Source organism: Molothrus aeneus, chromosome Z, assembly GCF_037042795.1.
Source record: "Molothrus aeneus isolate 106 chromosome Z, BPBGC_Maene_1.0, whole genome shotgun sequence".
In the NCBI taxonomy this organism is placed as follows: domain Eukaryota; kingdom Metazoa; phylum Chordata; class Aves; order Passeriformes; family Icteridae; genus Molothrus; species Molothrus aeneus.
In genome coordinates this window covers 33,009,198-33,035,315 of record NC_089680.1, presented here as the reverse complement: position 1 = coordinate 33,035,315, position 26,118 = coordinate 33,009,198, and the positions used below count along the sequence as shown (strand labels likewise).

Sequence of the window (26,118 nt, the reverse complement as noted above, 5' to 3'; positions counted from 1 at the left end):
TTACTTCTCTGCCCTGCTGTTTCCAACTTGTCTCTAAAGGTCTCCCAAGTCTTCAGTTATGTTTCCATGACTAGTTTTATAATATTTTAGATGCATTGATGGTCAGAAAAGGACTATAGTGTGTCATCATCTTTTCTGCTTGTGTGTTTGTTGGAAAGTATTTCTTCTAACTGCTATATTTTTATACTCCTCTGTTGGTACTGCTTTTGCTGTTGGTATGGGAGCCAGCCAATGTATTAATGGAGACAGAAATACTCTTGTAGATCTTCTATTCCAAACACTGGAGTAAGCAGTCAGAAAAGCAAAACCAGAAGACACAAATGCAACAAGCAGCTGCCTTAACACAAATGACTTGACAATATTAAACACTACCTTGTCACCTTTTTTTAAATTAATTTAAGCAGATGATTTGGTGGTAAAACAACAGCTCAAATGCCTTGAATGCTGAAAAAGGTTGAACCCCCATATTTATCTGCATTCTGGTGGGATGAATTTATGACTTGAGCTAGTCCTGGTGGTTTTTGTCTTCTCTCACCCAACATGAATATTCACACACATGTACAGTGTAAAATATCAACCAATTAGCAGCTCTCCTTTTTAAAAAAAATATGATTGAGCCTTAAATCTTCATCCACTGCTTTCTGCAAGTCAAAGAAAAGCACAACCTGGATGCCAATGGGTTGGCCGAAAGATTTGCATGCCTTAGTTGTTCTGTTGTAATAATTAATGGCTAATGCCCACCTGGTGAGTAATCTTAACATATTGGTTCTTGATTCTCGTCTTGTTTTCATTGCCATTTTTAGCTGCCTTGTTGTTATGGTATCCCAGGGCTTCTGTCATGTTTGGAGCTTCTAGGGATGTGATCTTCCCCACCCTGTGCACTCTTACCTGAAACAAAATCTTCAGGCCTGCAGTCCTGTCTACTTATGCCACCTATCCCAGTGATTAGAGCCTCAAAATACATGTCCTGAGATCTGAGGGAAGGAGGAGCCTGTCCAGCAGTGACTGCCTTGGTGTTCTTATTTGCACCAAGAATTAAAAATAGCAATTGAAGCTGGGCTTTGACACTGAGTTAGAAGAGCAACAAATAGCTCTGGACAGGGAGGCAGGTTTTCCTCTTTCCCTTTGCTTCTGTGGGGAGGTTCTGATCCTGCCAAGAGCACTGCTAGCAAGAACATTTCTGCCTGCATTTAGAGTCTTGCTACACAGATACTTCTGCAGCTGAAGTAGGCCTTTATTAATGCTTTTTCAATCCAGAAGCATTTATTTGTCCAATCTCTAAAAATGAGAGCTTGTGGGCTGTGCAGTGATGACTGATAGTTGTCCCAGCTAACTCACAGCAGCAATTCTGACAAACAGTTTGATCCAGTGCTGTAGTTGTGTGCTACAACTGAAATAGTCCAGGCTCATGCCTTGCCTGATCCTAAGAGACATGCAAGATTTGCCTTCTAGTGTCACAGATGTTGTACTATGAGAAACCAAGCTTGGTTGGGGTTTGTTTTTTTGCTTGTTTGTTTGTTTGTTTGGGGGTTTTGTTTGGAATTTTTTTTTAATAAATTAGTCATGGTTTTTGTAACAGAACAATCAGGGAAAGGAGCTTTATGGAGGGAGGCACACATTATGCCAAGTTACAGGCTGCAAAACCTTTCTGTTGTCTGGCTCTCGGGCATCCCAGTCACAACTGTGGATGATCTTAATACTGATCTTGGTCCTTGGATGCTCTTGTTTACGGAAACACTTATTTTATCTAGTATTTGCATCAGGGCTTTCTGCACCTCCTTATGCTGGTGTTTAGGGAAATAGCACAGAAGAAGCAAGGCTGTAAAAAGAAAGTCCACAGTGAGGCATGGGTCCATTCTTCTTACACAGCACTCACCTCACTGAGCTGCTCCTTCATCCTTCCCTACTACTAACTATTGACCTTAAATGTGTAGATCTGCAGGTGTACACAGAGTGGGAATAGGGCAGTGCCTGTTTACACAGTTTTGCCTACTTTGAGCAAATGCTTGGGGGGGAACCCCCAAAAATAAATAACTTTGAGGGCCTGTGTGTCCATGGTGCCCCAGATCCAGCTCTGGACTTCAGGCCTTTCTAAGGAATCAGTAACTAGTAGCACTTGGGTGTGCAAAGACTCTAGTTCCTCATCAACACAAGGCTTCCTGCTGGCCAGGCAAATGTTACAGCCTTAATGTTTGCTGTAAAATCTGTACTGTGAACTTCCATGTGCAACTACATAATAAAATCCTCGGCTCAGGTCAAGGAATCAGATTCCCAGCCCATAGATTCCAAACAGTTAATGCAAATGGGCTTAAAAAAAAAAAAAGTTGTTAAGAAGTGCCTTCATACCTACTGCTGTGATAACTATTAATTCAGGTGGCACTAGAACTGGAAAACCTGGACTGAGCCTGTGACTGGGTGGTGCTGCCTTGTAGCTCACGCCAGTGTGTACAAGGCACAATCAGACCTGGAGTGCACATGGAAGACCAAACAATCTGTGCTTGACAAACCTTTGGGGATAAGACTGCTTCAGGTGTTACTGTGCAGTGGAAAATTAAATGGGAAAACTCACAAGTAGCCTGATGCTTTTGTAAATAAATAATTTTTTTACATTTAAGCTGTAAACAGTTAACTTTCTCTCCCCATACCTGAAAGTGCAGGTAACTGTCTGCTGAGGCAGTTCACGGCACAGTGTCTATCCTGCCTTGTACCATGTTTGTTCATTGAATTTGTTCCCAGACGTAAGCAGTGCAGCACTTCCAGCTCCTAGTGGATTTGGGCTGTGAGAAAGCTTACAAAGACAGCAAGACCAGAGAACATGTCCTGTACTAAATTTCCTCTATTTAAATTTGAACTAATGCTATCTTTAATAGACTTTTGATGAACAGACAGTGTTGACAGAAGTCCTGCTGGGAAGGTGAAACAATTTTATTGGCTTTTTTCTGCTTTGTCAAATTTGCCATCATAAAGCCTACATGGGACTTCACTGCTGCACTATCATCTGAGACTGGAACAATTTTACTTTTCTTTGTGAAGGCAACCAAGAGCCGCAGTCATGACCAGTTCTTGTTTGGGGTAAAATAAGTGGGACAGACTCGGAGAGCAAGTGTCTGAATCCAAGTAACTGGACTCACAAATGAGATGGTAAAACTTTACTAGGCATGTGCGGAAAGCAGATGGGTATGCTCATTTGCTGTTGGCCACATAGTTCATCAAAGTGTACGGACAGCCCTTGCAGCTGAGCTCCACTGCAGTCGCACATTAAAGGTATTGCATGTTTGTGATACTCTCAGCTTTCTCCTTCCAGCATTTCCATGAGGTTCAAACAGCTTCTACATGCCCAGTTAATGTGGTAAATCCTGCCTGGGTTGGGCTGCTTTCCTCTGAAATGCAGAATTCAGTGTTGCTTCTATATGTGTAGTCCAGAGAGAGGGATTATCCCCTCACAGAATCATAAACACTGCATGTCTATTTATTTATTTATTTTGTGTTTTAGCACCTTTTTACAAGTCTATAAGTGCTTTGAGATTATAAATTATGCATGTGTAATAGCTTTGTCAGCTACTGCTGCAGCCATTTCTGGGCTAGAACATTGCTGTTAATGAAGCAACCATTGCACTTGTGAAAAAGCTGGTTTTTAACAGTTCTTTGGCTTTGAATGATGGCATGAGTAAAATTTGGATACTTAAGATAGTGCTGCTTGAACTTTGGCTAGCAGCCCACAGTATCCCATGGGCATCTCTGAACAGATCAGCAACAGAGTAATCCATTGACTGTTTTTAAACTGCACTGTAAAGATTTTATAAACTACTAGGCTTTTCTCCTAAGTTGATGAAGCAAAATACCACAATACCATACCCTTGTGGCTAGATGAGTTGAGATTATCTACAGCTAAAATTTTGCTCTCATTTTCCTTCTGGGCTTTAGAAGCAATGTCTTTCACTTGGAGGCTGTATCTCCTTGTTTTACTTGACTTTTTCTTCTTGGATATGTTTTTTAAAGGCACTGTTAACCTCCTTCATTCCCAGACAACCTGCTGCCTATCAAATGGGATGTCTTTGGTGCTAGAAACTAGCAAAGACCTCTTTGCCAAGTCTTACTGATCCTTTCCTTTTTCATAGCAGGACAGCCTGCAGCATTGAAGCAGAGTCAAGGATCATAGTTTATTACATGGATCAGTTTTTCTCTGTGACAACTGCTTCTTTGTTTTCTGAAGTGGCCTATGAGTTCTTGTGGGAGGGAAACACATAATGAGCACCCTGACATTTTACTTGTGTTTTCAGTTTTGTAAACAGTAGTTAAAATTCAGTGTTTCACATGACTGTACAAGTGAATGCCAGGGGTCAAGTGCTTAGAAAGCTTTAGCTTTTTTACTCAGAATGGGGATACATAGCTTGGGAACTGGTGTTTCTCTGCATTTTCTACATCCTCATGGCAGAGTGCCCAAGTGCCTAGGATGGGGATGTAGACATGCTGTACAGAGTTTGAAGCAGCAACTTTGAGAGACTGGCGTGATGACTGCTTTCTAATGCCCAAGGAAATTCTGTAGGTTTCAAGTAGCCCTTAAATCCCATTTGTTCAGGGGTTTTTATCAAATCTGGATTTGATTCTTTCCTCACCTGTTCAATAATGTTGTTTTTAAAAAGTTAGAATTTATATCAGATATAAGCCACGTTGGCTTCCCCACTGCCTGCCAGTCCCTGATAGTTCCCAGTGTGTAGCATACAGACATTTTCACAGACTTGTTCAGAGCCACATTCGTCAGTTTTGAAACCACTCCAGCAGCCCAAAGCTTCCAGGGCTTTTGCTCACCAGAGCTGCAGGGTGCAGCACTGCAGCCATGCTTTTGCCAAAGAAGCCTCAGCATGAAGCCAAGAAGAAAGTGCAAAGCCAAGAATTTTGCAAAACTAAGGGGAAGTAATGGATCACTGGACATACCATAGCTTTAGTTTTCATCTTGCCGATACAAGTCCAGGTGCTTAGATGTCCTTTGGACATCCATGCAAACTTAAAGTGCGGAGAATTAACTTCCAGATGAAATCATTCTACTTGTAATATACAAGCTGGGAAAAGATTTACTGGGAACATATGGGTTCAGTGTCTGCTTTTTGTTCACCACTGATGCGTGGTGTTCAGTCTCATATATGCCATGTTCAAAAACTGGATGAAAAATAGTTGTCAAAATATAAACACATTTTCTTAATGGTGAGGGGATTTTAATTAGTCTTTTTCAAGGTTCTTAATATCTCAAGGGAACTTTTTGGTGTGTACGTGTGGTTTTATTTTATTAAGCTGTAGCCCAGTGAAGTGGAATTTTGCTAGTTTATTTAACTTTTTTGCAAGTGTTGTGGTCTTTAGTAACTGTAACAGTTTGACTTTTAAGGATTGGTAAAGATTCCAGAATTGTAAGATCTTGCTTGTAAAATAGTCAACAGCTTTGCCTTTTTAGCATGTTAATGGTTTTTATGGACACTTCTTTTGTATACTGAGTGAATGTATTGTTTTAGATTTAATGTTTAATGGACCAATAAAATTTTTCTTACATTTGAAATGAATTGTTGTGATACATTAAATTTTCAAAGTCAGTTCATTCTAGAAGAAACTTATAAAATAATCTAAATAAAAAGTTATGCAGTTACTGAGCCAGTAAAAGTAAATTGGTTGATCTTTTATTTTCACTAAATTTCAGTGTTGTTTAACCAAAAACATGCTGCTCTGTGGAATATTAGAGGCCTTCAATGTCCATGTTGTTTCTGTATTTCTCTGATGTGTGATACTGGATGATGGCAGATTGCACAGATCTGTCTGTGGCATCTGTTCTGTACAATCCAGCTCCCTGAGATGTGTAAGATACCTTTGCAATGCAAACAAAAGATCTTCAAGGCTGTTGTATCACTGAAGCACTGTGCAGCTTTTTGAGATGCAGATCTCTGGAGCTCTGGTGCATGGAGCTGGGAGGGTGTGTGTTTGGGCCAAGGAGGAAGGCAGAGACAGGTTTCAAGGACTGGCACAGTCAAGTGCCTGTGCTCCATAGCCTCCTGCCAGCCTGCCCACTGCTGCCCTCACCCAGCATCCTGGCAGGATGTTCCTTCCACACGATTCCAGCCAGATGGTCTTCAGGAAACAGAAGCACTTGAAATGTATTTGCCATGGTGTTTGGAGCACACAGGAAAGAGTTAACCTTTGTTGAGAGGGTTGATCCTGGTGCAGAAGCTGCAGGATTCTGAACTCCAAAGTAGTTACAGCTGCTGCTCCAGCTGAGTGCAGCCCTGCTGTGCAGGCGGTGGGGTCAAGAGTGAGCTACATGTTCAATTTTAAAGATGTGGGATTGCAGCATCTTCACCTACCAGAGACCACACATGGAGATATGTCTGCATTGCACAACAGTCCAGAAAGGAGTTGTGGTGCTAGAGAAGCTTGTTTAAACACTTCTAAATAGGGACTGCACAATCTCTGATGAGAATGTTAGAGGCAGAAGGTTTCCCAAGCCCAGACTGTGATCTTGGGACAAATGTTTGCTACAGCTGGCTTCACTCTTGAGCTTATAGGCTGCCCAGCATTTGGTGTATCCATGTAACAGAAACAGTAAGCTCCAGCATCCCATTGTAAGGTCCCAACAGCACCTTCTGAAATGAAAGTTCTGGCTGTCTGACTTGTGACTTTTATCTGTGGCTGCCAGCACTGCAAGCCCGAAGGTTTTCTGTCAGGGATGGTTGGAGGCTCACAGCTTCACACAGTTACCTTTAGCAACAGTTTGAGAGCCAGAGCCTGTATCTCCTTCCAGCCTCCAGTGCCCATGGACTGGAAGAGAGCCCTGAAACAGGCAAGCTCCATGGTGGTAAGCCAGCTGATAAGGCAAAGGGCCAGCCTTTGCAGCAGGAAAAGACAGGGGCTGAGCAGAGCTTTGAGCCTGGCAAGGGTTTGAAGGCCAAGTGCAGTCATGTTTTCTGATGGAGCTGCTGCCCATGCTGCAGACACCTCAGGGTGGGCCAGGCCTGTTGCCTCCACTGCGAGGAGACCACTTGTGCAAAATGTGAGCACTGCAGGCCCCCTGTGTTCTGCAGTGGTGGCATGGGTGAGCGTAGTGACTGCCTTCTGCCCAGGCTGTGCCCACACCATTCAGAGAAGATTTCTGCCTGGAGAAGGGGCTGTTTTTGGTGAAATGCAAATGTTTTATAAGGAAGATGTAAATTTGTTTTACAGTGTGTGTTCTCCTTCATAAATGAACAATACTGCCGTTACAGCCCATGCTCAGCTAGAAAAACACATTTTTTGTCATCTATTGAGCATCATTTGACAATGCCCTCTGTGTTGCTCCAGAGTAAAGACCCTTTCAGTCCTCAGGCATCTGGTGAGTGGTTGGGTTTAGTGATGCCAAGGGGAAAGGAGGACTGAAGCTGGAGGACCTTTCATCATGAAGCACTGAACCAAATTAATGCTTTGGCATTGTGCTTTTTGTAGTGGGACTCTGGGATCCTCATGGGACAGTTCCTAGGGCCACCCTGCTTCCAGAAACTTTGGCAATGTTGAAGGAGCTCATGGCAAAGCCTCTGAAAGCTTGTAATATCCTTAAGGGTATTTTTATTGTACTGAGAACAAGAAATGTGTTTTTGTTGTTTGGTGCTCTCACCTGATAATTTAACTCAGCATTCCCCCTGTATCCTAGTGCTGGGAAAGAGCTAGGACTGTTCATTTTCCCAGGGTTACTTCTGATTTTAAAACTCTCACTATATTCCTTCCCCCTCCCTCCAGACTGAAATGCCATTTCCAACTGTCCTTTTTAAAGTCATTATCCTACAGTTGTTTTAAAAGTATATAGTTATTTTTAAAGTAATTATCCTATCTATTCAACAGTCCTTGGAGCTTGTCCTCTCTCCCTTCCTAGCCCCATTTTGAAAGACAATATAGTAAAAATGCACATTGTATTAACACCTTTCTTTCAAATTAGAGAGTGCATTGTGATACAGTTTCATTTGGCTGTTTTCAGTCCTTTCCTAATGGTTACTAGTGCTTAATGCGATGTTTTGGTGTTTTAGTTTGGTGACTTCTTTGCATAATATTGCACTACCTCCCTAGAGAGCTTGGTTCTGGTGACAGGTCAGGCTTTGTGTATGTGAAAGTTAGGATTGTTTTATCTAGGTGATTCTGTATTTATTATCTCTGTAGTCCTTTTGTTTGTTTTAGTCACATGCAGTCATAAGATGTGACTGCAGTGCTCTGCTGTCAGCTTTTTTGCTTTTCCACGATGTAGTGTGACTCACAATTTTTGGGAGTGGGAGGTCCAATACATTGCTTAATAGGAAGTCTGCCAAAGGTAACAGTCTCCCAAGGCCTTAAAATGTCCTAAAGGAGATATAACCTATTCCTAGGAGGACTGGAAAGGTACTACATGTCTCGGCCGAACAGCTCCGAACCACTTCATTACCAGATGCAACCTGTTGTTTATAACACATTCAAGGTGGAGAAAATTCCACTTTCTTCCCTACCCTGTTTAATAATACTGAATCCAAAAAAGCAATAGATACGAACTTTTCTTGAGTGTATTTTAAGCAATTTGTTACTCCATTTACATGCTGCTCTTTAGATTTTAGGGCAAATTTGAAAAGACATGAGGCCCAAGTATATTTTGTCTCCTTTTTATTTTCACTTTTTTACAAAAAAAAAGTCTGACATAGTCACATCAATGAGAACAAAGCTGCGGTGTGCATTCTGACAACAAAAATCATATAAGGATTTAAAATATATTGTTTTACTGTTTGCAATAGCAATGTTAGTTTGCTTTTACTTTTTAAATATCCCCAACACCAAATTGCTGCGCTTGAAATTCTTGAAAGTCCTCTGGGATGGTGTCTGAAAACAGGAAAATATGCAAAAGTTTAGTCTCTTCTGACAAAATTAAGGAGCACTTAAATTACCCACCTAGTCTCTTTTTAGGTAACATGCTTCTCTTTTGTTTCCACATTAATAATGAATAGGGAATATTTTCAATTTTATCTGTATACCACTGAGAAAGAGGCTAACAAGATAGTGAGTGCTACAGTCCACAAAAGAGTACTGTCAATCTTCAAATTACATATCTCTGAAGACTTTGTGGCTAGCACTCTTAAATTTTTATCAATAAACACTGACCAGAAAGGCAGGAGATGTGCTTGTCTTGCTCTGCATGCCAGACACATTTGTAGCATCAGCATCTCTATTTCTCATGTATCCTAATTCAACTTGGATGTGATGGTTTCCCAGGCCACAAGAAGGGACAAAAAGCATTAACCCCAGGACCAACAGCAACTGGCATAAAGACTTGAGACTTGGACAAGGGAGCTGGAGATGGATCAATGTCATAAGAGCAGCTACAGATCTATTTGAAGCATTATTTGCAGTCTGCCTTTGCCAGATCCCAAAACATTTTATCTGGAGAGCAACAGAGCAACCAGCAATGGAGCCACAGCAACAAAGCTCAATTGCATGACCTCAACTTCACTCTGATTATTTCCACCCTGATGCAGGAGAGGTAGCTCTAAACTCAAAAAAAGAACATGTATATAAACACATGTATATAAACACACTTGAAAGGAATTTCAAGCCTTTTCTGCATAATGTAGGAACTTCTCTGATATGAGAACAGAGATACTGTGGGACTTCAGAGTTCTTTTGAGGGGGTTTCATTGTATGTAGCTCTTGCAGCAATGCCACATGCCTGCTCACTGCCATGTAAGCGTGACACAGTGGCAGCTTTGATACATGCTTTCTGGGAAACTACAATACAGTTGAAAATACCAAGAAATTTTTATTTGTACGCACTACTGTCTAGAAGTTCCTTGTTTAACTGTGACCTCCAAGAGCCAGCCTAAGTGTGCTAAGTGTCCAAGTACCAGAGTCCATCAGCATAACATGCCACAGAGTGGCCATGTCCCCTGCGGTCCTGGACTGGGCTTCTCAGGTCCACAGAAAGAAGACAAGGAAACTATTCCAACTTGGCTGGTAGATTATTTTCCAAAGACGGGGTATGGATGATGAGAGGAAGAGGGGCAGCCCTTTCAGCCCTAGTTCAAGTTACCTGAACTGCTGCTGGGACAGAAATACTCTGAAATGATCAGACTCTATGTGAGTGATGAAAGTTTGAGTTATTTTGTATAGTGGATGATCAGGACTAAGCTAAAAGGCTCTTGCCCCGAGAGAACTGAGCCAGCACACTCCCACAAAAGCAAGAGCATTCCTACATGGGAGGAGAGGCATCTTATGGCCTTGTCCCCCCCTCCCCCCACAGGACCAGCCAGCAAGTACACAAGTGACAGTGATGCCTGATGCCTGAGCTCACTTACTCTCCAGGTGTATTTCACCTTGTATTCAAAGCTCAAGGCATCTTCATACATTATGGCATCACTGTGTTTATTGTGTGTGTACAGCTCTCAGTCGGTTGGTTTTATGTAACATTCCTAATTCTCTGATGACAGCTGTGCCCCTCAGATGGCACATTCTCTGTAGCAGAGTGACTGCTCTGGGAGGAGCAGCTGTGAGGTGTTAGGTCCTGTCTGGCTGGGCTGCAGTGTGCTGCTGGTGTCAGGGGAGGCATTTCACAGCTGTGAATAACTTGTAAAAGGGCAAAGGAAAGAATGCTAAATGGCTTAATGCAACAGCCTTGCTACTGGTTCTTCATTGTCACTTGCTAGTTGTTAGCTAAAATGGCCTAAGAGCAACATTACCATTGCAGCGATATTTCAGGTTGGACCAAATAATGTTTTCCTGAGAGAAGCAGAAAACTCCAAGCCGTCCTCCACGCATCGTGGTGTCTATAGTTACACCAGAGTCTGCCACTAGCTCAGAGCCTTCATAAAATCTTGCCCTTAATGAAAGCAAACAGAAGCTCTATTAGGTCATTTCTAAGGCTGCAACATTCCTGAAAGTAATGTTGTTATCCTTGGAGACTCTATTCTTGGACATGCTATCCCTCCCATCCAGCCCAGGGGGAAGAAAGAGTTAAGGTAGCTCTTGTGTAGAGTGGGAACTGGAGCAATGCTGCATGCTGGCAAGAGCCAGACAAGGGAGGGTTTTTTGAGGGGTTTCTACATTACCTAAAAAAACTTTGGAATGTTTTTTTTTCCTGTAGTCAGTCCAGCTGAGCGCTTTAGCTCTTGAAATTTTCCACAGTCAATAGTGATAGGGGAACCAGACTAGACAGTTGAAGAAGGCTAGATGGATATTGTCTTGCATAGTTTGAAGTTGGAAGCTGAACTTTTTTTTTTTGTAATAGGAAAAGTTTCAAACAAACCATTGGGATCTTAAACTTGTCTGTGAGATTTCTTTAAAAATGTGGATATGATTAACTCCAGGAACTGTTTTGCTGATCTAGCACCTTCTTGTTAGGAAACGCATCAGCAAATTCCCAAACAGCCCTGTGAAAGCTGCCCCCACCAGTTTCCCAGTGTGCTCTGTACTGAGGGCTCGAGCAGGACCACAGTGGAGCCAGCTGGGCTTTAGTTGCAGCACTGCCCACATCAAGTCCTCAGCCTATGGGATACAGGGTAAATGACCTAGAAGACGATGAGCCTGGAGGGCCCTGTTCTGGATGAGGATACTGCTGATACATTTCTGCATACAAGAAAAGAGCAAACAGTGAAAGGAATGAAAGTTCCTGTGACTTTTCATAAAATAAGGAAAAAAGCCCAAATCCTGGTATGTTTCTGATTTTATTTACTCATTTGCTGAGTCAGTCCAAAAGTATCTGTACAATGAATAGAATTTGTAGTCTTGCAGATTTCCATGGGAGAGGCTGGCTCAAGTGACTTCTTTGAAGCCTCGGAAGACCTTTGCTAGAGACACAGTGGTTTGTGGCATCTGCCCTAACCAGAGCACAGCACGAGGAGACAGAGAGCTGACAGAGGCTCGCTTCAGGCCTGGCTGCCTTTAGTTTTAAAGGATTCTGTGACACAGACTGTGCTACCTTTCCCAGGTACAGGGAGCATTACTTAGGCTGGCCGGAGAGACTGCAGCCATAGGAGATGTTTGCTCATGCAGCAGCTTCACTCACGTCTTGGTCTAAATGTAAGTTGCCACTTGAGATCAATTCGCTACTGCCCACCCCCCTGTGGCTGGGGCACAATAATTGATCGTACAAATGTTCCTAATCCATTTTAGTGTAAAAGTCAATCATGCTCACTGCAATTGCCACTGAAGATGATGTTCTGCACTAGAAAAGTGGAATAATTACACCATCAAGTTACTGCATCTCAACTGCAGGGTGGTGATTTTCCTGAAGAAAAGCTGACTTGCCCATATTTCTGTTCTATTTTAGGGTTGAAAGACCTGAGCCCATCATGCCAGGGCAGTTAGTTTTTTGCATTTTAACATTGGCCTTGATGTAGAAATATAATTCCTGCTGATTTCTCTGCTGGATGTTGCAGAAAAAAATCACCTGAATGCTAATTTTTTAATATTATTAACTAAAAACCCCCAAAATAAGAATATAAAACACGCATTACAAAGCTTTTACAAACTTTCTGAGTAATGTCAAATCTATCACATGAGGATAATGACTTGTTTGTTAGAATCACAGCTTCTAAGTGGACAACTTTTATTCTGTTATCCTAGAATACATAAATGAACTATCCCAATTCCAACAAAAAAATTCTAATATATCAAAATTAAGAAAATTTGAAATATATTGCTTTTCAGATCAGTGGCCAGCAGTAGCTTGGAAAACAAGGTATTAAAGCCAAAAAGAGCTCATCAGGATAAGGCACAGTTAAAAGAGACAGGTGGTCCATACAAAGAGGTTTAACTTGGAATTGTCTAGGAAAAGAGCTGCAGGCTGAATTCCAGAAGTCTAATTTGTTATTAGGCTTCATCAGTAAAAAGCCCAGACATAATACAAATTCTCAGGTTATCATCTGAGTCGGGTGTTGAGAAATTACAGTATCTGTACTCACCTTATCTATCCTTTCCTCTCTTACCTGATATAACCAATCTGAGGTCTGTGCTGCAAGAACCAGCGATAGGAGACTTTGTCTTTCCACCCTACATTTCGGGGGTCCTTCCACAGCAGCCTGACCTGATCGTTGGTGTCCCCTGTGTGCCACAGCGAGTTGCGGAGGTGCTCGCCTGGACCTGTCTTGGATTTCACAGCCTGCAAAAATACAATTTTCCAACACTGACCACAGAGAAAAGTCACTTTCAGGAGCCAAGTTTTTTTTTTTTTTTTAGTGAGGAGCAGGTCTGTAGAAGCATTCTCTCTACTACTAACAGGCCCCTAACTTCTGTTCCACAGCCACAGCCACTGCCTACATGGACAAAGCAACCAGCTGGGTACCTGGACCAAAGGAAAACGAGGCAATCTGACCAGTCAGGATCAGAGCACAATCACTGCAGAGACTAAATGGTCCAGCTGATCAGAAAGGCAAGATTAAGTTCCTTAAAAACCAGTGCTCTTAAAAGGGCTGCGTGAGAGCTGCCTGACTTAGCTATTTGGACAGCAGTTGCCAACAACAGAGAACAGCAGTCAGGCAGCAGAGCTGATGTGCAGTGCAGTGCAGTGGCTTGGCTTATGCATGGCATGATGACCTAGCCCGTGGCCCGCACATGGCAGGATGGCACAGCCAGGCTGCAGCGAGCACTGTGTCCTTAGCCAGGAGCCACCACCAGTACCTTTAGCTGAATGCCGGGCTCTGCAACAGCTCGGAAGGGAGTCGCTTGCCAGTACGTTTGTTCCGTCTGTTTCCACATTACCACGTAAAAGCTAGAGCTGTCTTGATAACCAAAAATAAAGCCAGCATAGTCGTCATCTGTCACTGTGTTCACGTGAAAAGTGCCCTCAAAGTCAACGCCGTTAAAAGCTGTGTAACCTGAGAGTACACACAAGTTAAAAACAATTCTGCAGAACACATCTTCATATTCAGCATTTTCTGCTGGAAAACTTGAATCTCAGAAGAGGCTACATACCAACAGCAAGACCAGGATCGCTGTTCATAGTCTGCACAATTTCCATCCCCTGTAAGGGTAAATTCAGGGTGGTTAGCATGTGTGGTAAGCTGGATTGGCTAAGCCTTTTCTGGTCTCCCTCTAGCACCTCCTTCATCCCTCTCTTTTGTTTGCTCACAACATATCTGTGACACTTGTAGCTCTGAACTAAAATCAGTGAGAACTATAATCAAATAGTAATGTCTCAGCTGCTTGCACAGCCTGAGTCAGGAATGATTTGTTAGCTTTTCTAGTGCTGGTATTTTGATACTTTACATACTGGTATTTTGATACTTTCTTTCCCTATCACAGTCTTCTGGAAATCTGAATCTGGCCAAAACTGGGGTGCAGGGGAAGAGGGTTGTGAGAGGAAAGAGTGCTTTTCCTAGGCTTAGCTCATACAGTTGGATCACAGAGTTCAGGATTAAACTGACTGCCAGGACTGTGTTAAAGAAGATGTGTACATCCCAGCTGGCTTGGCAGAGAGTTTTGCATTGGGAAAAAAATGCATGTTCCCTGTGACTCATAACACATTAGCCTCCTGAAGGCTAAAATTTGTTAGTGTAAATAAATTACTGGACTCCATCTAGGAGTACTGGAGTGCTCTGGGGTCCAGCACAGGGACATGGACCTGTTGGAGCAAGTCCAGAGGGAGCCACAAAGATGATCAGGATGGAGCACCTATCTCCTATGAAGACAGGCTAAGAGAATTGGGGTTTTTCAGCCTGGAAAAGAGAAGGCTTTGGGGTGACTGAATTGTGGCCTTCCAGTACTTGAAGGGAGCCTACCAGAAAGATGGAGAAAGATCTTATTTTACCAAGAGCATGCAGTGAAAGGACAAGGGACAATGGATTCAAAGTAAGTGCAAGTAGGTTTAGATTAAGTATGAGAGAAAACATTTTTACTCTGAGGGTTGTGAGGCACTGGAACACATTGCCCAGAGATGCTCCAAACCTGTAAGTGTTCAAGGCTGGCTGGAGCTCTCAGAAACCTGGTTAAGTGATGTGTTTCCCTGCTCATGGCAGGTTGGGGTTGGGATGAGATGAGCTCTGAGGTCTCTTCCAACCCAAACCATTCTATCATTCTATGAAATGCTCTGTTATTTAGCACATCAGACTTTTAAATTATGGAAGGATTAATGAAACTTGTTTGTTACAGAAATTCTTTAACAGGGTAACACATGTCTGCCTTCTGGCAGCAGTGAAATCCACCCAGAATAAGCTGGCCAGCATGTAGCTGTTTTAGAGTATTAGGAGCATCAATTTTGATAGCTTGAAGGCTATCAAAAGGAAAATTCCTTTGTTATTACTCCTGAAAATATTCCACTAACCAACACCTTCTACTTTTCATGTCTGCCAGAGGTCCAGCAACTACAGAGCTAATTGTGTTGTGGTTTTCGAATGATCTTTCTCAGACACGTAACAAAGACCAAGTGTATTTTTACCTGGTTGAGAACCACCCAGTTGGGATCAATCTGTGCATCTCCCTCTGGGTCCAACACCACTGTCTGATAGGCCCTGAAGTCTGTCAAGGTGATCTCTGCATTCTCAGGGCACACATCAATCCGATCAATCACTGTATCCTGGTCAAAATCAGACTCACAGACATCACCAACTCCATCACCTGAATGCATCAGAGAGGCAAAAGGAGATTTGTGGTGCAGCAAGCAGCAAGTAGTCACATCTGCCCCAGCCACAGGATTAGGGTGTCCAAGAAGCAGGCAGAGCGTCAGCCCTGCTGGCTGTAGTGCCTGAGAGAGTGCCTCTGTTTTGGCTATAGGGCCAAATCAGCAGCCTGAGTGCTGCTGTTGTTCCTGGGATGAGTGTATGCATTGGTAATGACAATGTTGCATGCTGGTGCACATATCTGGAGATGAATGCAGTGCCTGAGAATCAAAGTTGCTCCTTAAGGCCCATCTTACCATTATCATCTTCCTGCCCCGGGTTGGGGACCAGCCTGCAGTTGTCAGGGCCCGGGGGCAAGAGATCAGGAATGCCATCATTATCATCATCCTCATCACACTCATCACCCAGCCCGTCCTTATCTGTGTCGAGCTGGGAGCTGTTGATAACAGTAGGGCAGTTGTCTGTGCTGTCCTGGTGTCCATCACCATCGCTGCAAGCACAGAAACAAAAAAGAAATGGTATGCCAGCATCAGCTCCTGCCTCTGCAAAGGGAACAGCACGGACACCTGAGGGGGAAACACACCAGTGGCAGCTCTGGAGCTGGAAGCAGACCAATGGGCAACACAACCTGTTGTTGCTCAGGTGGCTGAACTGGAAGGAGAACAGGAACAAAGAGACTCAGATAAGATAAGATGGCAGGAAAGCAAAGGAGCCAGGAACTAAAAAAGATTCCAAGCCAGGACCTACAAAAATACTCAGGGAAAATAAAAATAAGCCTTACACGGTGTGGGAAACAGACTGGAGCCCAAGACCCCAATCAACATCCACTCCTGAAGGTTGTGTAAGGCGCATCCAACAAGTGCAGAGTCACCAATCAAGAGGCACTCAGGAGACAGCACGAGCTGGACACCTTGTGTCTCTTGTCTTATGTGGACATGTGCCTTGGTGCTCATGAATGTAAGTGTGAATGAAGCTTTATGAGAGACTACATGAGCACCTGAAATCAGACTTATTTAAATACAAGCACTGTTCTCACCCTCCTCCATAGCAAGTTTTTTGTGGTGGACTTGTCATCTCGTGGACTTGTCATGTGGTGGACTAACTGCCATGTTAGTGCTTGGACTCAATGGTCTTGAAGGTGTTTTCCAAACTAAATGATTGCATCCTGCAGGGGGGACATACAGTAAGAAACAGAGGAAAAGGTCTGTAGCTCCTTCCAGGCCATGGCTGCATCAGCTGGTTACAGGGAAGGCACAGGGACATAGACTACAGAAGAGGGCTCAAGAAGTTATGGGGTGGCTACATAACTTTTCCATCCTAACTGTTAAATGCATCCCTGAAAAAAAAACTGCTTGAAGTATGTTGTGTTTTGTATGCACACCAAAACCAAACTGCTTTCTAGCAATTAGCAGGCATGCTTTCCCTCAGTAGCTTCTTATTAGCACAGGTGGAGCAGAAATTACCTGCAGCCAAATTAAAATCATGCTATGGCTTATAGGTAGGAATATTCCCAAATGCCTCTCCCTGCTTAAGAAATGTGCTTTAGTTTTAGGTCAGAGTAATCAATGTTTGCACAATATTGAGATAAAATGCAATAAGCACCATACATGTGTCTGCAAGGTTAAGCATGTTTCACACAGGAAATGCTTCACACACATTAGTGAAGTTTATGGGGGCGGTAAAATCCTTTTTTAAAACAGGAAAAAGAACAAAGACATATCAACTTAAGAGTAAAACGCTGATGGCCTTGGCAGCTACTGGCCCAAGACTGGGAATGATCCCTGCACAGGGATTCCTGCAGGTCCCTTCACAGAGAGCAGCACCCCCCAATGGCCCTGGGGTGAAACCCTGCAGCTGTCTGTGGCTGATGAAATGCTGTGACAGCACAGGATTTATCATTTTCCTTGCCTCTTGCTGTAAGTGAGGTGCACATGGGAGAACATGCCATCCCTTAAGGTGGTTATGCTGCTTCCAGAGAAGTGATGCAATTTTTCATGGGATGTGCTCCTGTGAATGCCCAAGGCATATGAAAGCCATAGACAGAGGATCCTTGCCAGTCTTGCTGTGCTAAAGCAAAGGGGCTGCTCTGCGAGTGTTTTACACTTGATAACAGAATTTTGTTTCTGCAACACTACGTTCTTAAGGAAATACATAGAGCCCTTAACTGTGAAATTTCTGTTAAGGAAGCAGAGAAATAAAAGAGGAATGAAAAACAAAGCAAAAAAGGAGAGACATTTTCTCACTAAGAAGCTCTGAGCAGTGCTCTGGGTTTTACAGCCAGAAAACTGCTTGAACATCACTTCCACAGGAACTCAGATAAAGCCTGTGAATGGCTATAAGGGTGACAGCTCTCTAAGGGTACTACCACAGGCGAGTGAACAAACAAGGCTAATAAATCCTAACACTGTTCTTGAAATAACATCCCTCGGAATTAAATCCAGGCTAGCCTGAGGGATTACAGCTCTCCAGGAATCAGCAGCATGCTTCAGCTCAGGACTAGCCTCCCTCACAGCATACCTGTCCTGATTGGTATCACAGGAATCTCCAACCAGGTCATTGTCGATGTCTGACTGCAAAAGGGAACAGAGAAAGTGCCAGTATCAGCTGTCAAAAGCATCTATTTGCACAATTAAATCAAAACACAACCAAACCAAATACAACTAAAATAAATGCATGAAAAGACATGCATTTTCTCTCTTGCATCATCCAGAATATATTTTCTCTCTTGCATCATCCATCTAACCAAAAATTCAGTTTTATTAAAGAAAAAAGACAATGAATAAACACAGATAAACTTAATTGAAGAGCTCAAGCAAGATTCCTCTGCTACTGAGAAGAAGTAATTCTCATTTCTAGCCAAGGTTTATATCTTAACCATCTTTAAAAATCTACTATGTTTCTCTGTAGTTTCCAACATTTTTCATTAGTCACAGGGGGTGAAATCAGAATTCCTACACATGAAAAGTTACAATGACTTCTCACCTAAGAGCACTAGGAGAAAGTTTTGATAAATAAGGACACCAGGATTTTTGTCCTGATTAAAGAAATATCAAGGGTAACTAAATCACAACCCTGTGTGGAGTCTGGCACTGAGCACTGTGAGACTGGAGCACATTTCAGAGCATGAGAGTAGAAGATAAATGCTGGACAGAGGTCCTAACAACATCCCAAACAGTGAGAGTACAACTGGTGGCTCCCTCTTTTCATCAGGAGAGTCAGCAGGTCTGTAAAACTCTCCTGAATACCTAAATATATACTATATATTATATTATCCAGGAAATACACTTTATTATTAAAATACAAACACTATGGTTGCATGGGTTGCTTCATTCTCTTGCACCTTTTTAGGCCTCAGCAGTCCCTGTCCCTAAACAAGAATAGCTTTTCCTTCTGTCTGCTAACCTGGTTTGGGTTGCTGATTGTAGGGCAGCTGTCACAGGCATCACCAACACCATCATTATCTGTGTCCACCTGGTCTTCGTTGGGGATCCTCTGACAATTATCCAAGAGGTTCTTAACACCTAGAGTAAAGTGGATTGTGTGTTAAAGACAATTTCCATATTTGCCCACACTGGACAATATAAACATTAAAACAGTACAGATACTATTCCTTTTGAGCAACGACTTAATGAAATGCAATTTTTAAAAAATATATAATTCCTGCAATGAAATTATAAGTCTGAACATAAATTAATCTTCCTTATGTGTGCATCACTCATTTAATAGTAGTTAGGAACATCTCACTAAAGCACAGCTGTCCACCCCATCACACCCTTTAATTACACACAATTAATTCTTATCCTGTTCCTGTATCACAACTTGCAGGACGGGACATTCCACTTTTTAAATTATATTTGAAGAGGTGTGAGTTTTTCACTTCTTTCAAGCCTCCTACAGCAATGAAAATACTATGTTATGCAGCTCTGGGTACCAGTGACTGGCAGGAGCTGGATGCCCTGGAACGTGTGTACTTTTAATGAAATGCTGAATGATCAACAACCTTAACTTCTACATGAAACATGGCTTGGCTTCTCTGTTACAGTGTACAGTGCTTCCAATGCAGGCTAAGATATGTATTAACTAAATTAAAAGGATTAAAGCCAAAAGTTTCATGAAGAAAGACTGTGTTACAGCTGGTGACATGAAATCTCCTAATGTGCAGAACACTCTGGGAAAATCTGAATGATATCAGAGAAGCTGAAAGTAAAAAATCACAAACCATCTCCATCCATGTCATCATCACATGCATCTCCTTTCCCATCACCATCTGTGTCCCTCTGGTCATTATTCAGGACATTACGGCAGTTGTCACAAGCATCTCCGAAGATATCTTGGTCACTGTTTCTCTGGTTAACATTAGGAACCAAGACACAGTTATCCTGCAAGAGACACAGAATAAGACATCAGTCCAGCCATAAATCTTTAATTTCTACTTCAGTTGATTAATAAAAAAACTCTTGTATTTATTTCTACTTCAAAAAAAAAAATTGTGAGCAGTTTTGACATTTTATGTCAATATTAGCTCTGGATCAGATTTCACTTGCTCCCTCAAAGCTCTGCTTTGAACCACACTATGGGAACCCTAATGACAAACACCCAGCACCATAACGCTTTACTTATAACTTGATTTCTGATTCTCATTTTGCATGGGTACATGGTGAGGATCCTGAGTTTTGGTACCCGAGTTTTCTCACGCGGTCCTTCTCAAAAGCTGCAGTTCAGAGACTCTGACAAGCTTTGCAGATGCTCTAGTGAAAGGCCGTTGCCCCCTTCTGGTACAGACTAGCTGGAAAATGGGGAAAGAACTTCTTAATGCAAAAAGGCATCAGTTTTTGTTTGGTTTTGGTGGGTTTGTTTCAAGCAAGCTGCTATTAACTTTTAAAGTCCACCAGGAGGTATATGGAGAAAACTTTATTTCAAAGTGGTATAAAATTTCTACACCTATCCAGCACAATCATGACCTCATCCCCATTGCCCATAGAGAAGAACAATAGAAACAATATAAGAGTTACTTTATTATGAAGGTGCTGAACCTGCAAATAGACTTACGGTCATAGGAGGATTTAACTTTTTCATTTTAAAACATTAATAAAACTAGTTGATTTAAGCTAGCAGAATTTAGCATGGAACTCTGTGGCAAAACAGCCTGAGAAAGACCCTCTGTGACTGCTAGTCTGTCCCAGACCCTCTATGACTGCTAGTGTGCCCTAGCTCCAGGTGGACATTTGTATTCTGGATAACACATTCTTGTTGGCTTGGGAGCACATTAAGCAGTATCAGTCAATGATCTCAATATAGAATAACAGTTGGCTTGTAAGAATACAGGGTGAAAACAAAACAGCTTTTCCAATCTGATGTATCCTCTATTATATTCTGCTGCGTGCACCCACATGGAAACCTCTTCTGCTTTGCGGATGTGATCCAAAGCTTTTCAAGTTATTGGCAAGACACACATTCATTTATGTGAGTTTTGGATCCCTGATGAAATGTGTTGTCAGGTCAACCTGCTCTTTAAATAGAAAGATGTTAATGCAAGAATGTTCCTGAAGTCATGTTGTGGGAGAGTGTGGCAGAAGGACACAAGCTCTATACAAAAAGCTCTAGAATTAAATGACAAAAGGTAGTAACAGAGGATAAAAATGTGGGATTTAAGGCAGTGTGGTTTAAATCTTATAAGAATGAGCATTATATAAAAGAATTTAAGGGGCCACTGACAGTGACAGGTATGTAACAATCTCTGGCAAACAGTAGTGAGTCAGATTTCAGAATCACTTCCCATTGCAGCAGTAGGAAATCCTTCTGTTGGCACAGACCCCTGCATCCTGATCTATACACAGCACCTGCTCATTGGGAATGCCGTCTCCATCTGCATCGTCATCACAGGCATCTCCAATCCCATCACCATCAGCATCTTCTTGTCCAGAGTTTGGGACAAATCTGCAATTGTCCTAGACAGAAAAGGAGACAATTCTGATGTTCTACAGGTAAACTGGATGCCTTCATAATTTGAATTTTTTCTATTTTTAATTATTAAAAATTAATCACCAAATTAAATAGAATTCAATCATCTGAATAAAAGATGAATACATTGAGTCATATTTCTTACAGTCTTCCTCTTTGTCCTTTCATGCTCTGAATTATTACAGAATTAAGAAAGCATTTCTTACCTTTCTGCAGTTTTCAGCAGAGCATGAGAGTTCTTCATTAGGGTAGCCATCAATGTCAACATCTTTTCCACAAATATAACCATCACCAGCCCAGCCAATGCCACACTATCAATAAAACATCATAGTAGTACTATCAAAAGGTTAATGAGAAACTGTAGAAATATTCAAGAAGGAAAACTCACACCAGTCTTGAAAACAGCAGTATATCGAAGTCATGGCCAGATACTGAAGTACAATGAGATACAGAAACCCTTGAAACAAAGGTTTTATTTCCACATTGAGAGATGCTACAATGTATCCAGACATAGCTAGAAAGAGCTACAACTTGATGTTAACTGGAATGTGTGCCTGTCACACCTAATGTTTTCAGTGGGAGCTGTAGATTTCTTATCGACACTGGCCAGGAACTAATTTTGGCTCCTCGCTGGTGGGTTGAGTAAAAGAGAAGAGCAACTAGGTAGAGTAAGCACCTAGTATCTGGGTATGGGACACATGGTTAGATGGGATGACTGTTTTGTTCATTATCTCAAGAACACATCTGCAGCTAGAGGAAGTTTTAAGAGAAAACTCTATTGGCAATTACTAATCATTTGTGTCAAAGATGTATGCTAAGAATTGCATGTCAAAATCTGACCTTCCCTTAAAACCAGACTTGCCTACTACAAGTATCTAGGCATCTTCCCATTACAGCATGGACTTAAAATATCCTATTATTTATCTTTGAAACAGATGTACTTAAAAATGAGACCAAAGCAAGTGCCAGCAAAAGCATGCTCTGTACCCAAATTTAGGACACAGGATTAGTCTCTTGCTTTACGCTGCAAGATGGAAAAACTAAGTAATATACTTGAGTATACTCTTACAGTGGAAGTTCATAAGCTACTTGTGCTCCTCTGCCCCCTTAGCTGGTCAGCCTCATACAGCCTCCCTGTGCCTGGAGTCTGTCATCTCACTTTAAAAAACATCATCTCTACCAGCCAGCAAATACAGACACATTGGCTCTGCAGAGAAGATCCTTACTCACAGCTATGTAGCTGAGCACCAGGAGAGGAATTTGCCCTTGTGATGTCTTCTCTAGATGACACTTGACACTCATTTCTGAGGGGACAGAAAGTCTACAAAAGTGATTCCTAAAGATCTAATTACACAGGCACAGTGAATATGATACATTAATATGGCTGCTTTACAGACATGTGGCAAGAACAAAACAATTGCAAGCCAGTTTTCACAGCTGGTCTTGGCCAGTGTGCCATAATTAGTAAAACATCCAACTGTATAAAATGACCACAAAGCCGTTCTCATTTCCAGCCTAAAAATGGTTGGATTTCACTGTAAAAATGCATGAATTAATGAACTCACAATACATGTCACCTCTCCTCTCCTCTCCTCAATACAACGGGCATGGATGCTGCATGGATTGAGGGCTCGATTCCTACAGCTCCGTTCAGCCTGGCATCCCCTGGTTTGGTCCCCTGTATATCCTGGTTTGCACTGGCCACAGTGGTAAGACCCCTGTAAGAACAAGAAGTCATTAGCCAGCCTTTTAATTGTACTTTTTTCCTTTTTAAAGCAAGCACAAGAGCAAGATTCAAGTCATACTGTTTATGCTGTGCAAGTGTAGTTTTTCATCCATTGAGGCCTCTTGTGAACAAACTTAATTTTCTACAGGAAAATGATATTTGGCTCCCAGAGTGCAAGCTGAAAAACATTCTCAACTCTTGCCTGTTTAGATCAGTGTTTTGTTAAGCCAGAGAGAACTCATGTAGCAGCAAAAGCTTCTTCATGATGCCTTGTCCTTGCCAGCATCACCCTGCGCTGCTTCCAAGTGGCTGAAACTTTGTGCAAAACTTGAAGCGTCAGCTGATTAATCATCAGGGCCGGATGATCTTATTTCACTGTAAAACACACCTATCAGTCTATCAACTGGGCCCAAATTTTAATCAAAGAGTGATAAGAAAGTTCATCATGTCTTTGTCCTGTTTATTTTTAAGCTAAAATGTTTTTAAGCCAATTTGATCCAAATCTTCTTCTTCAGAAAATAATTCTGTATCTGAAGACGTAGCCATCCTCATTTACACTGCAATAAGAACATCCATGTAAGTTTTTGCTATGGTTTACCATGACACATGTATATGTATTTCATATGTATTACATATGTATTACACAAAGGAGCTAAGCCAAGGAATCTCACTATATGCTGACTTAATCCCCATATGAGATATAAGCAGATAAATGCAGATAAGGTGAGATCTTCTTTAGGTATCCAAACCATTCCTGTCTCACATTCCTATAGACCTGTAACTTAAGACATAAAAGTTAATTGAGCACAATCTTTTTATCTTGTGGAGAATTATTATTTTTTGACATGTCAAGGGACAGAAATGGGTGGATCTCAGACAAACATGTGCGTCCAATCATTGGTGAAACTGAGCTGCTTCATACAACTTCACTCTTCGTGTACAAAGTCTGTTGGAAGAACTGTCAGGACTGTCGTAGTCCACCATTACAGAGAATCTACTTACTGCTCAGATGGGTATTTTTTATCCCCATTCTTAATTTTGTTACAAATTTAACTCTGTTCTGTCTGCATACTTTCAGGATGAAGATGAAAATAAACAGATGACTGAAGAGTAAAATAATCCTTGGGTGATGCAAATGGTATGGCTTATTTAAAACACACCAGCCTGTGCACTTTATCCTAATGGACGCCAGGGTAGTATATTCTGGAGTCTGCTGAATTTGCTTTGTATATTCTGTCCTATATCAAGCTCTGATATGCATTAAAATAGCCTCTTAGGTGGCATTTCCAGACCAGACTGTTTCTGAAGGGATACAGGATTAGGAACCACACATTGCTCTGTTTGGACAGATGGCAGGACACTTGGTGCCTGCCCTCTGCAGACAGGGCCCCATGGCTTCCCCAAGAAGCTCCATGTCTAGTCATGCAGCAAGATACAAAATGTGACAGTAAATGTTCTAGATATTAAAAAAAGATACAAACACACTGAACAGTGGAAGCAGCCCTAAGAAAACAAGCTTATTCTCAAGGAAAAATAACACTGAACACAAATGGCAGCCTCAACAATGCCTTGCTGCAGAAAGGACCACCCCTACACCTGAAGGATACTTTTAACCTTTCTCCTGCTATGAAGAAACCCTGTGGCATATCCAGGACAACCAGGGAATCAGGCCAAGCCAGCACAGATTTATGAAAGTTGGGTCCTGCTTGTTCTGTAACAGGGTGACCAGCTCAGTGGATGGGCCTCTGACACCATTTCCCACAGCAATCCCCCAGGGCAGCAGCTGATGGTTTGGGCAGGTGTACTATTCATGAGGTGAAAAATGTCTGGATGGCCAGGCCCAGAGAGTGGTGGTGAGCAGAGTTACATCCAGCTGTTCAGTCCAGTTTTCAGTCCAGTTCAGTGCTCATCCAGGTGTTCAGTCACCACTGCTGTTCCACAAGGCAGCTCCGCAGGCTGGGGCAGAGTGGCTGGAAAGCTGCCCACAGGAAAAGGACCTGGGAGTTCCAGTGACAGCAGCTGAACATGAGCCAGGCTGTGCCCAGGTGGCCAAGAAGGCCAATGGCATCCTGGCCTGGATCAGCAATGCTGTGGCCAGCAGGGCCAGGGCAGGAATTGGCCCCTATACTGGGCAATGGTGAGGCCACACCTAGAGGGCTGTGTTTAGTTTTGGGCTCTTCACTACAAGAAAGGCACTGAGGTGCTAGAATGAGTCCAGAGAAGGGCAATGGAGCTGGTGAAGGGTCTGGAGGACAAGTCCTCTGAGGAGAGGCTGAGGGAGCTGGGGGTATTTAGCCTGAGAAAAGGAGCCTCAGGGGGACCTTACCACTCTACAAGTACCAGAAAGGACTCTAGAAATGGGTGAGTAGTGTTCAGGTTTTTTCTCCCAGGTAAGAAGTGATAGGACAAGAAGAATAATGGCCTCAGATCTTCAGGCCCTCTCAGGTCAGCGGAGATTAAGATTGAATAGTAGCAAGAATTTGTTTGCACAAAGAATTATCAAGCATTGAAACAGGTTGCCCAGCAAAGTGGTGGACTCACTATTCTTGAAAGTGTTCAAAATAGGTGCGGATGTAATACTTGTAGTGGCGGGATTATCAGTGCTGTGTTACAAGTTGGACTTGGCCTTAAGGGTCTTTTCTATCATAAATAATTATATGATCATGTAATTCTATGTCCAGCTTGCTTCATATCATTAAAGTGGTCGTATGTCCTTCTTATTGGATCCTAACATCTTTCAAACCATTTTTACTTCTCCTATACTTGCTCTCCTGGGTTGAATATATATGGGCATTAACCTTGTACCAATTGCAGCTCTCTTTGTTTCCATTTATTTAGAGGGATAGCTGTTATTCTACA

General features: G+C 42.3%; 1 protein-coding gene across 1 annotated transcript in view; it reads right to left on the bottom strand.

Annotated features, from left to right (window-relative positions):
* Positions 1-8,705: 8,705 nt before the first annotated feature.
* The window catches only part of THBS4 (thrombospondin 4), a 38,582-nt gene continuing 21,169 nt past the window's right edge, over positions 8,706-26,118 (bottom strand). Inside the window, exons 10-22 of the mRNA XM_066568787.1 lie at positions 23,099-23,251; positions 21,740-21,844; positions 21,413-21,520; positions 19,792-19,951; positions 18,975-19,093; positions 18,090-18,142; positions 15,869-16,062; positions 15,392-15,570; positions 13,930-13,978; positions 13,636-13,832; positions 12,945-13,117; positions 10,698-10,837; positions 8,706-8,847 (exon numbers count right to left, since the gene is read on the bottom strand). Coding sequence (XP_066424884.1) covers positions 8,786-8,847; positions 10,698-10,837; positions 12,945-13,117; positions 13,636-13,832; positions 13,930-13,978; positions 15,392-15,570; positions 15,869-16,062; positions 18,090-18,142; positions 18,975-19,093; positions 19,792-19,951; positions 21,413-21,520; positions 21,740-21,844; positions 23,099-23,251 — 1,692 coding nt within the window. The 3' untranslated portion in view covers positions 8,706-8,785. The remainder of the gene's footprint in view (positions 8,848-10,697; positions 10,838-12,944; positions 13,118-13,635; positions 13,833-13,929; positions 13,979-15,391; positions 15,571-15,868; positions 16,063-18,089; positions 18,143-18,974; positions 19,094-19,791; positions 19,952-21,412; positions 21,521-21,739; positions 21,845-23,098; positions 23,252-26,118) is intronic.